The 14,787-nt window shown below is 41.6% G+C and overlaps 1 protein-coding gene across 1 annotated transcript in view; it reads right to left on the minus strand.

The window, feature by feature from the left end:
• Positions 1 to 1,400: 1,400 nt before the first annotated feature.
• Positions 1,401 to 14,787, minus strand: part of FBN1 (fibrillin 1) — a 226,274-nt gene continuing 212,887 nt past the window's right edge. The window contains exons 60-65 of the mRNA XM_090270572.1: positions 13,699 to 13,815; positions 13,309 to 13,437; positions 12,156 to 12,275; positions 6,931 to 7,162; positions 3,910 to 4,084; positions 1,401 to 2,693 (exon numbers count right to left, since the gene is read on the minus strand). Of these exons, the coding sequence (XP_090126698.1) occupies positions 2,304 to 2,693; positions 3,910 to 4,084; positions 6,931 to 7,162; positions 12,156 to 12,275; positions 13,309 to 13,437; positions 13,699 to 13,815 (1,163 nt within the window). The 3' untranslated portion in view covers positions 1,401 to 2,303. The remainder of the gene's footprint in view (positions 2,694 to 3,909; positions 4,085 to 6,930; positions 7,163 to 12,155; positions 12,276 to 13,308; positions 13,438 to 13,698; positions 13,816 to 14,787) is intronic.

A 14,787-nucleotide genomic window follows, 5' to 3' on the forward strand; every position in this document is an offset into this window, starting at 1 on the left:
CCAACAAGAGGAATATTTACAATGGAACAATGAGGAAAATGTTTTGTTGCAGTCAGAAACATGGAAAATATGCCGTTGAAAATTGTTGGCTCTGAAATAAATAAAATCCAGACTGAGACTATTAAAAATATCAAAGTGATCTACTATGTGCCAACTCTATTTTCTTCTGTTGTTTGTTATAAAGAAAATCCGTTACTGAATATAATGCAGTTCTGGTTAAATTATCAAAGACATTTTCCGTACATGCAAGCTGTCGTTTACCATATGCTATATATTCTTCTCGAACAATTTTAGTACACTTCCATCATAGAACCATAGGCACAGAGTTAGAAGGAAATTTTGAGTCACAATTTTAACTTCCTTACCAAGGTACAAATCCTTTCCAAAATAGTCATTTGACTCATCTCTGTTGAGCACCTATTATGAGCAAGATTTTTTGGATGGCAAAATAAGAGATATAAAAAATACTTTAAGACGTTCAGGTAGAAGAAGGCATCCTGTCCATTAGCCGACATTATGTCTGGACTGAAACCCTCCAGCTAGTGACGGGGAAGTCACCACATCACAAGGAAACCTTTTTTCTCTGAGGGTAGCTCCGTAACTAGGCAGGTATGTGCTGAACTGGGCTCCACACCAACTGACCCCGGTTTTGTCTCCCAGAGCATACCTGCTCCATCTTCTTTAGCTTAGTTCCTTTTAGATTTGGAGAGGACTTGTCTGTGTCCTGCTTGCAGCAATCTCGTTTACCTTTATTTTTACTACTTTACTTGTCTGGCCTTCGGGATTATAAAAATCATTCCAATAAAAATCATTTCATATCATTTGAATGAGCTTCGTTGTTAAATATTCAATATTGCACTTAAAATAAAACTGCATTTTCAAGTTATGACATTCAGAAAACAAGAGCTATAGCCTTCAATTGGATTCAGTTTGGAATTATCCCTTTGTAATTAGACTAGCACTGACTAACAACAGATGTTTAGGGGGAAAGGAGGGCTGGGACCCCTAAGGCTTGCCAACACTGTGTATATTTGAGGGGAAGGGGCGTGATAAATCTTTTGTAATGAAATGCATGTGCTCTGAGACAGCGACTAAACTTGATATTTTAAAGTGCTTAAATCTAGTAGTTTAAAAGTCACTGGAATAATTAGGTCATGTTTTAAAAATAATGCTACAATCTAAATTTCTTACTGGTGAGACATAATGTGTCTTCAGTGAACTATAAAACAAAGGAGTGACTCAAATATGTTAAGATTCGCTTATAGAGGTTATACGTCTGGCACCTTTAGAAGCTGTAAGTAACAGACCCTGGATAATTCAAATTCAAGAGACTTTCTTTAGCCTCCAGATGGCCCCTCCAATCCCACATCCATGCAAGAACACAGAGCCAAGGGGAACACTGAACAAAGAAGAGACTGTTTTATTGTGACATTTATGACATGGACCCCTTGTTGACAAGAATGACCGAGGGTAATCTTGGCAGGTTGCACAGGTGTGATGAAGGATGCACTGGTCCTCCGGCTGCTGAGGCTGTGTCCTGGTCCTCCCAAGCCTCCATGCACGTGCAGGCCAGTCACCGAAATTTCAATACCATTTGGTGTACACATTTAACAAGTCTTTGGTCTTAATAAGCACCATTACAAACCCTCATATTAAGGGCATTATTATTCTAGTTTATAAATGTTTCAATGATAAAAAATAGCATGATTACAGTATACACACACTTAATTTACATGTAATGTATTATACTCATAATTGAGATAAGCTACTGAACTAACTTTGGTTGATTGAAATTAATGAAGTATTTGAGCTGAACACTTGTAATTTGGTTTCTAAGTTGTGTAAATATTACAGTGCATTTATGATCTAGTTTGAGAATTTACTAGCACCAAATAGATATCAGAAATGGCCAACCTAGTACTTTTATTTGGAGAAGCAAAGTTTAAAAATCTGAAAACATAGAACAGTCCATCAATTGAAAGCACATTCCTGTACGTCTGTTGAAAGGATGGTGCATGCGCGTGAATGGCCCACCCCCCCAATGGAAATACACATCCCAGTTTTCAAGAATTAACACATATTGACATGGTAGCTTAGCTACACACACGAGAAGCCTGAGAAAGTGGTTGTTTTGAAGTAGGGTAATCACCTGTACCTTGCTTTCATAATACAAGAATAGTGCTTATATATAGAAATTGATGTGGTAAAAGATTGTACCTATGATATAAAATTCTGATTGGGGGAAAAATTCAGTTCTACCTAGCTATCTTTGTTTTTTAATTATTTGGTCTCTGGATGGTGAATTAATGAAGCAAAATCTGAATTTTCATCTTCAGATTATCACCCAGTTCACCACTGAGGTAGTCTTTGTCATATTTATCTTCTAGCTGATTAAGTTCTTTCTTTTTATAAAGAGGAGTACTGCTGATTTGTAATGAATAGGTTCCAGCCACTGGCTTCTTCTTTGTGAAGTGGAGGTAGCTGATCCCTTCCTTTTGGTTGATTTTAAAGAAGCCATTTTCATTTCCAGATTCAATCAAGTATCTGTTGTGATTTGTCAGAGTTGTAAGAGCTGGAAGGAGTTCTAGGATTCGGACCTTGTTACTGATGTGGGAAATATTGAAAGAGAACATGGCTGCCTTCTCAACATCCCAACTGGCAAGACTCACGTTGGCTTCTATCTCTGGTTGATCCTGAAAAGACACATAGCAACGTGTTAAATATACCACTTATTCTCCAAGGTTACAAAAAGTGACTCGGCTCTCACACTAATACAACTTTCTTCTCAGGTTTATAAACTATATTGAAAGGGCGTATTCATAAAACACTTTGTTTAAACCATCAATGTGTTCAATTGGTACATATTTATTATATTAAAAATATTAAACTTATGCCAGAATAAAGTCAAGTTGAAATCACTTGTATTTAGAGGTCTTTTAATGCAGAGGGAGGGGTCTCAGAGTGTGCTCCCCCGGCCAGCAGCATCAGCATCAACTGGGAATCAATTAGAAATGCAAATTCTTGGTGCCACCCAGGACCAACTGAACCACAAAGCCTGGGGGTGTCTCTCAGAAATCCATTTCAACAAGCCTTTGAGATAATTTAGATGCACACTCAAATCTGAGAACCACTGCTTTAATGGATTATTTTCTTTCCAAAGACTTATCTCATTTCCCAAACCACAGCGGATGCGTGGCAGCACGGATGCTAAGAAAGAACCAGTCAATTTCAATTTTGTTCATGGATGCAAAACCATTTCCTCCGAAGGACACACCTATGAACCTACTTCCTGACTCTGATGATCTGCTAATATTCAATGCTTTACACCTGGCTTCTTGCTTGCCTCTCTGGGACCAGATGTGCTGGATTCCCCGGGCCAGGAGCCAGAGGCCTGGGTGAATATCTGTGCATTTCTGAGTTGACTGAAAGGCTGCAGCAGCCGCAGGCAAAGAAAACCAGGCTGCCTGAGCTCCATGTTGTTTTTGTCTAGCATCCAAGTTCCCTCACACTCCACATGGCTCTTTTCAAGAGAGGAGCCTCTAGTTTCAGAATTTGGCGTCCCCATGTAGGGAGCACTAACTATGTCACTTCGCTATTCTGCCCACTTGCTGTTCTGGTTCAGACCTTGTCCTTTCAGCAGGCTTTGGGGAGGTGTTTGGCTCTCTTTTTGGCGAGACAGAGGAAATGAGCAAGTATGTGAAAACCTTTGAATGGCCACTCCCTAAAGGCAGCAAGAAACTCCAGAGAGCCCCACAGACGTGGGTAAAATGCAGCCTAGAGCTCAGGGAATGTCTGGATTTTCTCCCCAGGGAGCCTTTTCTCACTTTGGAGTATCCTTGGAGGAAACCACAGGAATGTGGAAAGCCTTTCTGCAATAGGAGACATCAGAAGAAACCACTTCTGACCCACCTCGATGTTGATGGCATCTGTTCCGTTTGCACTTCTCCGTTTCCTGCCCCGTTTGGGGTAGCCGTTGATCTTACATTCATAGCAAGCCTCTGGGGAGAGTGAATTGTCATCCATTTCTCCACTGGCAGGTGGCTCTGGGCCTCCTCGGCTCATGCTGATTCCAGAAACACAGTGTCTGTGGTAGAAAGTAGCACAGACATTTGTCATTAGAAGTGGGCCATAGGGAGGTGGCGTGAGAGTTCTGGTGAAGCTTGGACCCTGCTTGGTGACATTCAGCCCTTGACTATATGTCCCTTGGATGATTGGCTGGCTCTGAGAAGCAGAATAAAGTCCTCTGTGGTTGACCTCTAATTCCCAGTTCCCTGAGTTTACTGACTTTTCTCTCATCTCTCAAGGCCCTATTTTGCATATTGATTTGCCCCTTCATCCCCCAAACCTAATGTGGCAGGTGATTTGCTGTACTTATGCTGGGGAAGGGACATGGAGTGGAAGTGAGAAGAAGAGGGAATGAGGAAAGACCATGTGATTTGGGAGGTTAAATAAAAATGTCTTCTTTTTATGAAATAGGCTCCATGGGAGTGAGAAAGGTATAAGACATCACTGTTCAGTTCCTGTCCTCTTCCCAGTTAACGAACACCATCACTGCCACCTTCGTTTCCATCACCACCACTATCATCACTCTTCATAATTCCAGCTTCTGAGCAATCGCTCCTATTATTTGACCTCTCACTTGGGTTGAAGCTAATGAAGAAAACTCCAGGTGATACCTGAGGCTGACTTAGAAATACATTGTGAAGATATGCAATGTATAAAATACATGTCTCAGAACTTGTCCAACTGTGGGAAACTGTTTCAAGTCATTCAAAACCACTGGGGCCTTTGGCTCTGACTCATGTGAGGCTGGACAAACAAACCCATTGCCCAAGAGAGAACTAGTTCAGCTGTTTTTCTTCGCCTTTCAGTTATCAAAGCCAAGTTATGGAGGGAGGCTTGCATATTTCACCTTATTTTCTTATTCTGCTTACTATTTCATAGGCCACTTGGAATGTATTTACTAGGCTCCCTTTTCAAAACGTGTTGAAATATCTGAATGATTCTAAAAGAATCTTTATTTTGGGGCCTGGTACACTCTAGTGATTCATAGAGAAGCCAAAATTGTTATAAACGGGTAGATCTCTATTGATGGGTCAAAATGTAGAATAAATATTATTTATCTCTTTTTCTTTATTAGTTGGCCTACTCTTTATAACCCATCTTCCTTTATGCCCTTAAGATTCACTATACAATGTCAATGAGCAGAATATTTTAAAAAATATTTTCCAGCAGTTTACTGGATCATACTATTTTCTGCAATTCTGCCAGAGCCCAATACATTTCCTTTCCTCTTTCTTCACCTTGTAATATGAAATGTATAGAAACATTAAAATTTGACAAAATGAGCCCTGGCCTGCTGGCTCAGTTGGTTGGAGGATCATCCCATGCACCAAAAGGTTGTGGGTTCGATCCCTGGTGAGGGCACATACCAAGGTTGTAGGTTTGCTCATCAGTCAGGGCTCATGTAAGAGGTAATCAAGATGTAGCTTTCTCACATCAATGTTTTCCTTTCTCTCTCTCTCTCTCTCTCTCTCTCTCTCTCTCTCTCTCTCTCTCTCTCTCTCTCCCTCTCTCTCTCTCTCTCTCTCCCTCTCTCTCTCTCCCTCGCCCCCTTCATTCTCTCTCTCTCAAATCAATAACTGCATTCTCGGGTGAGAATTTTTAAAAAACGGATGAAATGGTAACTGCTCATCTTGTGTGTGTGTGTGTGTCTACGATCACACAATGACTCAGCTATAGAAAGGCAAACCCCAAATTTGCAGGCTTTGGTTCCTTTCTCGGGATGCCTCTCCAATATTTCATATCCCTGGAACACCACTTACACGAAATGTGACTACAAAGCCCCACTGGCCAGAAGCCAGTGTGGAGTGTCACAATTTTTTGCTGGGAAAATGGTTCTGGCATTAAACTTATAAAGAATGAGTCTCCCGAGAGCTGACACAGACATCTGGGAACCTGCGTCCTATGGCTGGCACTCTGCATGTTTCCCATGAAGCATTCTTTTACCTTCAAGTCTATGCAGACCCAAAATGAATCGCTTGATATTTGTGTCAAGAAATCGAAGACCACTAAATTAACAATTTGACAAATACATGTATGTAAATGTGAAATATATAGCTTTGTGTGTGTGTGTGAGGGAATATATATGTGTATGTATATTTAATGTCTGTGTGTCCCTAATTAAAAAGTTAAAATTTGAAATCCTTCACAGAATAGCCAAAACTCGACAGACATTCAATTCTCGATGAACTCAGCATGGAAAAAGACCTAAACTTTGAAAAGCTACCACCAAATTTTTAAAACATTGAGTAAAATAAAAAGAGGTCTTCCCTGTCCCAACTCACACACATACGATGCAGTGAAGTATTTTACCCGGAAAATATAATAACTATTTTAATTCTCATTAGAATACTCTTTTGGTAACTTTAATGTAAATTGAAGTCCAGAATGTAAAACATACTTTAAAACTCTAAAGGACCTCATAGAACGAATCTTTTTGATTTATCCTAACAGGAATTGGACAAGAAGGCATTTTAAGTTCAGATAGAATCCTGTTTGCCCAGGAAGAAAGTGCATCAATGACAAGCTACGTGAGCCCAGCTCTTCTATGGGTCAGCCGCTGTGTCCCCTAAGAAATGAGTCACTTCCCAACAAGATGTGAAAATTGAGAGAACAAGAGAGACAAGTCATCTACTGAGGTCTTCACAATGCACTTTCATTATTTTGTTTGACTATAAATTTCTAGATATCTAGATGTCCCCTTTCAAATAAAATAACCTAACACTTCTGCAGAGCTAACTAAAATTAACTCAAGGATTATAAAATGTATAATTCTCCTCATGAGAATAGGTCATTTTGAGTTAAATACACTTAATTTTATTACAAATGAGAGAGTTTCCAACCAGGACCACAAATAGCAGTGCTTACCCTTGGCCAATCCGGAAGTAACCTGGCGGACAGCCACACAGGTAGCCGCCCTCTGTATTGGAACAGCCGTAACTACAGGGGGCCTGTGAAGAGCCACATTCGTTGATGTCTTGGCACCCTCCACTGAACTGCTCGTACTGGAAGCCGGTGGGACACATGCACTTGTAGCTCCCCAGAGTGTTGTGACAGGAGGCTCCCCCGCAAATGTGAGCACTGAGGCATTCGTTTTCATCTGCAGGAAGAACCAGAAGACAAGGCAATGTGATCTCAGCCCAAGGTTTCTATTGAGGAGTCTGGGTCAGGCCACTTGCTGCTGGCCAGCTGGCCCTCAGCTAGGCTCTCAGGAGGGTAGGGCAGGTAGAGGTGGCTGGGATGAGGAGAGGAAAAAGAAAAGATATGGATGTGGACATGCACTTTTATCATGTGGTGAACAACTGTGGTTGACAAGGTGAGATGCACCAGGTGGAGTGCATGAGAGGATGGCATTCTGAAGACGAACACGAGCACCCCATTAAGAATATGGGGCTGGTTCGTAGCTGAGGTTCAGGGTTCCGGGTGGGAGGGAAAGAAGGAATCATGCAGTCCTCTGTGCAATGGTATGACTTTCTCCAAAGCGAAGACCAACACGTTCCTGGAGGCCGCTCTCCTAGTCCTCCTTTTTCAGGATATGCAGGGCTGGTAAGGGCTGGCGTCCTGCAAAAAGTGTCTGCCCCCCTTAGATTTCCTTCTCAAAGATCTGTAAAAGCCCCCCACCCCCCACCCCCGGTGCCTGTCCTGGGGATGAATAGTATCATTTGGTATGTCTGCTCCCATCTCTGAATGGGCCCCCCTTATCCAAACCAGCCTCCCATCCAGAGAGTCTGGGTCATATCTAAAGCTAAGTATAGCTGGAAGAGATTTGTGCAAACTTTGCAAACAATGATTCTAGAAAACCCACAAGAGAGACAGATGGTGCAGATTGGCTACCCACAGGGACCTGCCAAGTCTGATAATAATAAACAGGAAAAGAAAATCTAACTTTGAAAAAATAAAGTGGAAGGGAGAAAACCTTGAGTTTCTCATTATTTCTAATTTATACTTTTTGGAAATATCCAGTATATTTTTGTAGACCTGCCTCCATCGGGCAGGTTGGAAGCTTGCTGATGAGACCGTTGTTAATCTCTGCAGCCCATTTTCAGGCAGATGTTCATTTCAATGCAGGTAAATTGGCCTTTTCTTCACTCAGCAAACATCAATACTTCCAATGAAAGGGAGGAGGGAAAAGGTCATTCACATTTATTAGAGGTCTGCGTTCTGACAGACCGGATACTAGGTACTTCACATTCATTTCTTTCACCTCCCTAACAATCCCCGAGGTGGGTATTACCATCCCTGTTTTACAGATGAAGAAAGTGAGGCTCAGAAAGCCCCCCTGTATCTCCCAGTAGCGGCAGCGGCAGGGCGGAACGCACACCCAGGGCTGAGTGGCTCTGACAGCCGAGTGCTTTTCTTGATGCCACGATGTTTCTCGAGAGACTCGCCTCCATGTAAATTGGTACATCCTTCCTCCTTTAACTAGCCTTACCTTATTTGCTACACGCAGAAAACTTTAAATCTTAGAAATGTCTTTTCATTCATTTATAAAGAACAAGATAGAATGCTTCTAAAAAAATACCTGTCTTTTTAATTAGGAAAACAGGTGAGTAAAAGTGCCGGGGGCAGTGTGCTTACATATACAGGTGTGGCCGAATCTAGGCTTACAGGTGTGAGTATGTGAAACACAGTTTATTCTTGTGTCATTATTTATTAATTATTGTGTTATTTTCCATATGAACAACTGTAAACTTAATTTTGCCCACCCCTGTATATATAATGTTCATATTTCCTTCCTTCCTCTCCCTTCCTTCCCTCCCTCTCTTCCTTCCTCCCTCCCTCCCTCCCTTCCTCTTTCTCTCCCTGTCTCCTTCCCTCCATCTTTCCTGTGTCTGGTTACAGGGAGGAGTAGATACACAATTAGAAAGTCATTCACTGAGTGGCCTGCTATGACCCAGTGCCTGGCTCTGAGTCTGTTTGAGGATCCTTTATATCCAAGGACTCTCCAGTACCCACTCAAGGTTGCCTAGGCTCCAAGGCTCCTAGAACAGAAATAATGAACTATGCCATTGTCTGTGTTCTCTTCCCCATATTTTAAATTAGACATGAGGTGTGCAATAGAGACCAATGGAGACTGTGGGCACCAAAGAGTGAATGAAGAACCGAGGGTGTGTACTTTGGTGGAGAGACCACCCTTCAGCTGGATGTCTCCTCCTTGCCCCTCCATGTCCATTGCCAGACTTTCCATCTGCTCTCGGTCCCAGGAGGCTCAGCTGTATACATTGTCGACAGGCTCCTCTCCCTTGTCCTGTGCTTTTGGTTGGGCTCAGCCATTTGTTTCCTGTTGGGATTATGGCTGATGAAATCTCTACTGCATCGGTAGGTATATGTGAGGAAAGACCCGTCAATGTAGAGCTTAGATTTATTCTGCTTTTTCCCTCGCTAAGATGCAGAAATAGAATCAATGGCTAAAAGTTAGAGGAAGGAAAAGTTCATCCTCTATGAAAAAGACATTTCTAAGAATTAAAGTTTTCTAGATGGGCCTACCTTGGGAGAAAGTGAGTGTCCTTCAAGGTGGTATTTAAGTCAAACTCAGATGACCAAGGAGGTAAGAGAAGGATTTGTATGTTCAGAATAAGGTCAGACTAGATCATCTCTGCAGTTCTTTTTAACTTTGAGCATCTATCTGCGTTACTACAAATACCTATTCAGGTCAAGAATTCTCCCCCTCCCCTTTCACATTCTTTCCTATTTATTTTACATTTTTTTCCTCCCAGAGAATAAAAAAGAGTTTAAATTAAACTTGCTTATCTGGGTTGGAGAGGTGGAATGGAGTGGAATTAAGATAAAAAACTGACAAATGATCAATGTTTACAGCTTGAAAATACTCTGTGCTCTCCCCCTTTTTTCTTTAAATCAATGTACAAACACCACAATTTGTCTAACATGCTTTTTCACTTTTCCTGACGTTTTTCATCCTGTGCGCCCAGGAGCAAATGGCTCCACAAGGAATTTTTCTGCACTCCAAAATCTTTGTTTTATTCTTTCAGTTGGTACTTAAATTGGTGAGCATTTTGTTCTTTTTTTAAAAAAAGAGACCATTCTAATGTTACTGAAACAGCCTTAGAGTCTCCAAAAAATACTCCTTGGAAGCAGATTGAAACCTACCCATCTTATCCTCTAAAATCAAAGGTTTCTGGCCTTTGACTTGCATAGTATGTGTTAACTGTGGCATGAAGGAAGGACTTTTAGGAGAATTCCAAAATGTAAGATAGACTTTCTTTTACTCATCTTTCTCTAGGTCAAAACTGGTTAACTTTGACTCCAACTGGAAGCTTGATATTTCTTAGAAAGCAATGAAATCCAGTGGCCCCTAGTTCCAAAGCCATCCAACCTCTCAGAGTGAACTTTATGCTTCCTAAATGGGGCTAGTTCAAGAGATATGCTCTGCTCTACATGGCTCTGGGGAAGCCATCCTCACCCAAGGCCACACTCATTCTGGATAACCAGAATATAATTCTCAAGAATTCTGAGCCCAGTTTGGACTGGTATCTTCTGGGCATCAGAAATTCCCAAACCTCTTTTTCATCTTAATCAACTTATATAACTCCCAGGCAGGAGTGATCTTCATGGGGCCAAAGTAGAATCCCTGAGCAACTAGGGCAGACCTCTAATACCCAGGAGTGAGAGTAGGGACTGGAGGGTAAGCCCCGGAGTGGTAGACCTTGCATCTCTTATCCTTTCCCCACAGCTCTAACTTCATTCAAGGAACCTACAGTATAATAAGGGCAGACACTACAAGCTCACTCTGACAGTTCTGTGCACAGTGACAGAATCTGGTGATTAAAATCCAAGACCTCCCTGAGCTGATGATAATGAAGGCATTTTTATTAAAACCAGATAGCTGGTCAGCAAAATGTACAGACTAAACTCCTCTGGCACTGGGGTCATTTTTGCCAACCCTACTCACTTCTGCAAAACTGTCTTGTTAGGAATCAAACCAGATGAGAGAGACACAATTTTCATAAACAAAAACACACCAAATGATGTGTCTTTGTCTGAAATAAAGTGAAGCATCACAATGCAGAGTAGCCACCTCCAGTCCCCCAACCCAGAAACAGGAATTCTCTTCACTTTGCTAAGGAGGACTCTGTACCCAACCGTGTGGCAGCTAGAACAGGTCACCCAAGTGCCACACTTTCAGTGCAGTGAAAAAATAAGTGACTGTGATGCTTGAAAGGCAGCCCTGCATCAGGGCTCTCGTTCCAGACCGGTGGAAGGACAGATTAGTTTCCTCCTTGGTCTTCTGGTCCTCAACAGGAAAAGAACGATCTTGGGCTGCTGGATGGATAAGGGGTCCCTCTAAACTCACAGTGTCTGAATTCTCTGATGTGGGTTAAGAGTTATTTTCCCATGACATTGTGCAATCAAAAATGACATAATTTCAATTTAATGAGAGAGCCTGTGGGTCTCCCTTAATTTTCAAAAGAATTTAGCAATCTTGAAAAAACTTGTTGTGTCTGCTGCTTGCCCTTTGCCCCAAAGATGTGTAGCGCTAAATGGAACCACTTCTGCATCTTCAGGCCAAAAGTTGCACATAATAGCCTCTGGCTGGCTGATATTTTTCAGTCAGAAGTAGGATTTTATTAGCCCCTGATGTGAACAGAAGTCAAGTGTGGGCTGAGGATTGGTGATGCAACAGAAGGGCAGGGGGATATTGGGAATCAATAAGTTGACTTAAAATTTTTCATTTCAATCCCTGGTCAAGTAGCTCAATTGGTTAGAGCATCCTCTCAATATGATATGTTTGTGGGTTCGATCCCCGGTCAGGGAACATGCAGGAATCAACTAATGAATGCATAAATAAGTGGAACAACAAACTGATGCCTCTGTTCTCCCTTTCTCTCTCTCTAAAAATCAATCAATGAAACAAACTTAAACAAATTAATTTCAAATGCCCTGATGTGCACTCCATCATTTTTTTTTCTTAGTTTGCTATTTTGCAAAGGCTGTAACTTCCCTCTGGTTTCCACTAGGTTAAGGCAGTTTTAAATGAGTATCTGTTGCTTCTGTGGTGAGAGTACATTTTCAGAAAGAAAGGAGCATTCTGACTGCCAGGCAGTTCGTCCTGCTCACAAGGGAAGAGTACTTGCCGACACACTGGTTCCACTGGTAGTGCTGGAGGTAGCCCTGCGGGCAGCTGCACCTGTAGCCGCCGATGATGTTCTGGCAGCCGTGCTGGCAGCGGTGGTTCCCCTCACACTCATCCACGTCTGAAAAGGGAGGGAGAGCCGCCTGTAAGCCACGCCCCACTCGTCTCAGGGGCACTCTTGGAAGCAACATTGATACGCATGCCAAAGCAGAAGGCAATTTTAATAAGAATTCTGATCCCTAAAAAACTATTCTATGGGTTTTATTTTTTTTTTTCTGAGCTATGTTTTCTAAATTTATTTTTCAGTTACAGTTGACGTACAGTGTTAGTTTTAGGCGTACAACATAATGATTGGTCATTTACATAACTCATGAAGCAATCACCTCAAAAAGTCTAGAACCTATGGACACCACATGTAGTTATTATAATATTATTGACTATATTCTCTATGTTGTATTTTATATCCCCATGACTGTTCTTATTTTAAAAATTTTTTCTACCACCCAAAACTTTAAAAATGTCTACTCTGCAGGTTTTGATAATTCCAAGAAGAGAAAAACATTCAGATATCCCTGAATGTTTTATTTGTAGTAAAGTCTACAAATAAAAATGAAGAAATTAATGCAAAGTACAAAGGCATTTTATGCATTAGCTGTGTAAATTATTTATATTTGCTTACTTGTGCCAAACTTAGAAACAAAAAAGTATCAATACAAAGGTAAAATGCTTAAAAGATAGTTTAAAATTTTAATCATATATTATCAGAAGTGTTATTCCTCACATGTTTAATCCACATTGGGGGAATCCTTTTATGCCTCTGAATCCAATGACCAGAAAATTAGTGAATAAAATTCAGGAGTCTAGCTATTTTTCTTGACTAGGTCATTCCTTATTAGATCAAATCAGTAACTGGGCAGAAATACCTAGGACAGTCATGTGTTATAGACACAATCAAGCACAGGAGCAAAAGATGGGATCTCTAAGGTATGGGACCTGTGCAAACCAGACAAAACATCTCCCATCCTCAGGTGGGTGCCCGCCCCCCTTGTGTTCAGTTGTGATAGCACATAGAGGACGATGATGAAGGTACTGATAGTCACACAGGCCACCTCACAAGTACCCATGAGCTGGATCAAGCTGAGGACCCTACCCACCTTCACAGCTGGCGCCACTCTGATCCAGTGAGAATCCCCGCTGGCATTCACAGGTGAAGCTTCCAGGGGTGTTCTGGCAAACGCCCTTTGACCCACAGAGGTTGATGTCAGAGGTACATTCATTGTTATCTATAAGAGACAGAGTGGGTAAAAGGGGAGGGGTAAAATTCCTCAAAGCCCTCTTTGTGTTATTTAAAAAGCAGAGAGAGGGATGATTCATTTAGAAAAGACCAAGAAGGGCCTGTAACTTTTCACATGTACATGTTCACATGCACATACACACATGCAGGGACTCCCACTTTCTGTGTGTGTGTTTCTGCCTTATTCTAACAGCAGAACAACTCAAATAGATAGATACCCCCACACAGGGTCTTTTCCTCTCCCACTTACCAATGCAGGCGGTGTGGTGTTGGGTAAAGCCAGGAGGACATTTGCATGCGAAGCTGCCGATGGTGTTAACACACAGGAACTGGCAGTTGTGCTGCTTGGTTGCACACTCATCAAGATCTACAAGAACATGTAAGACAGGCATTGGAATCAAGCACATAGCACAGGTACCTAGCAGCGCCCTAGGAAGCAGCTCCGAGTTTTCATTTCCAGGTCTCAAGTGACCCTGGCCAGAACAGAGCCCCAGCAAACGGCTGGGGTGGGGGTGGGGGGACCCAGGGGCTGACAGTTTGAAAAATACGACGTGGTCTCAATTTAGATTTAAAAATGTAGCTCTTTGCAGGACCAAAGGAAAACCCAATTCCCTTAGGAAACAAATTTCAGATAAGTTATGAAATTTTAAATAAAATATAAAATGAGGAAAAAGACTAGGGATTCTCAAAAATTTCCAGAGCACTGAAAAGATCTATTCAAGTTGAAACATGAAAAGAAATTGAGGCTGAATATTTGTTCACTTAGTTCTTTTCTGTTTGCTGTTTTTATTCTGCTCAAATGAGGTGGTCAACCAAACCAAACAAAACTGGCTCCTTTGTTTAGAGATCCTCTTTTGGATAAAACAAAATTGAGCAATCAGGAAGGAAAAAAAGGAAAGAAAAATACTCATTCCGATAAGCTAACAGCACTTGAAAAAATTGTCTACGGTATTTATCCAACATCATTTCCCATGTCTCCATAAAATCCTCTGCTTTGACCAGGACTCTTTCCTCATTGCTGGAACTTCAAGGTTCATTCTCAACTCCATTGGTATTAATTATGTCAGGAGATGTACAAAGTGTGTTCCAACTTTTAGTTGAATTTTAACTTTAAAAAATCTCTGTAAATTCAGGACCCTTCCACCCTTCCTTCCTTCCTTTCTTCCTGCCTTCCTGGCTTCCTCCCCCCTTTCCTCTCTCTCTCCCCCTTTCTTCTGATCTTTTATCATTGCACACAGAGCTGTGCTTTGAGCTGCAGACCAGTGCCAGTTCCTGGCTGGAATAACATCTTCAGTGGATGGAAAGTGAAAGAACTCCTCCATGTTTTCCCCAGCACTGA

This window comes from Furipterus horrens, unplaced genomic scaffold (genome assembly GCF_987537825.1).
Source record: "Furipterus horrens unplaced genomic scaffold, mFurHor1.1.pri manual_scaffold_3, whole genome shotgun sequence".
In the NCBI taxonomy this organism is placed as follows: Eukaryota; Metazoa; Chordata; class Mammalia; order Chiroptera; family Furipteridae; genus Furipterus; species Furipterus horrens.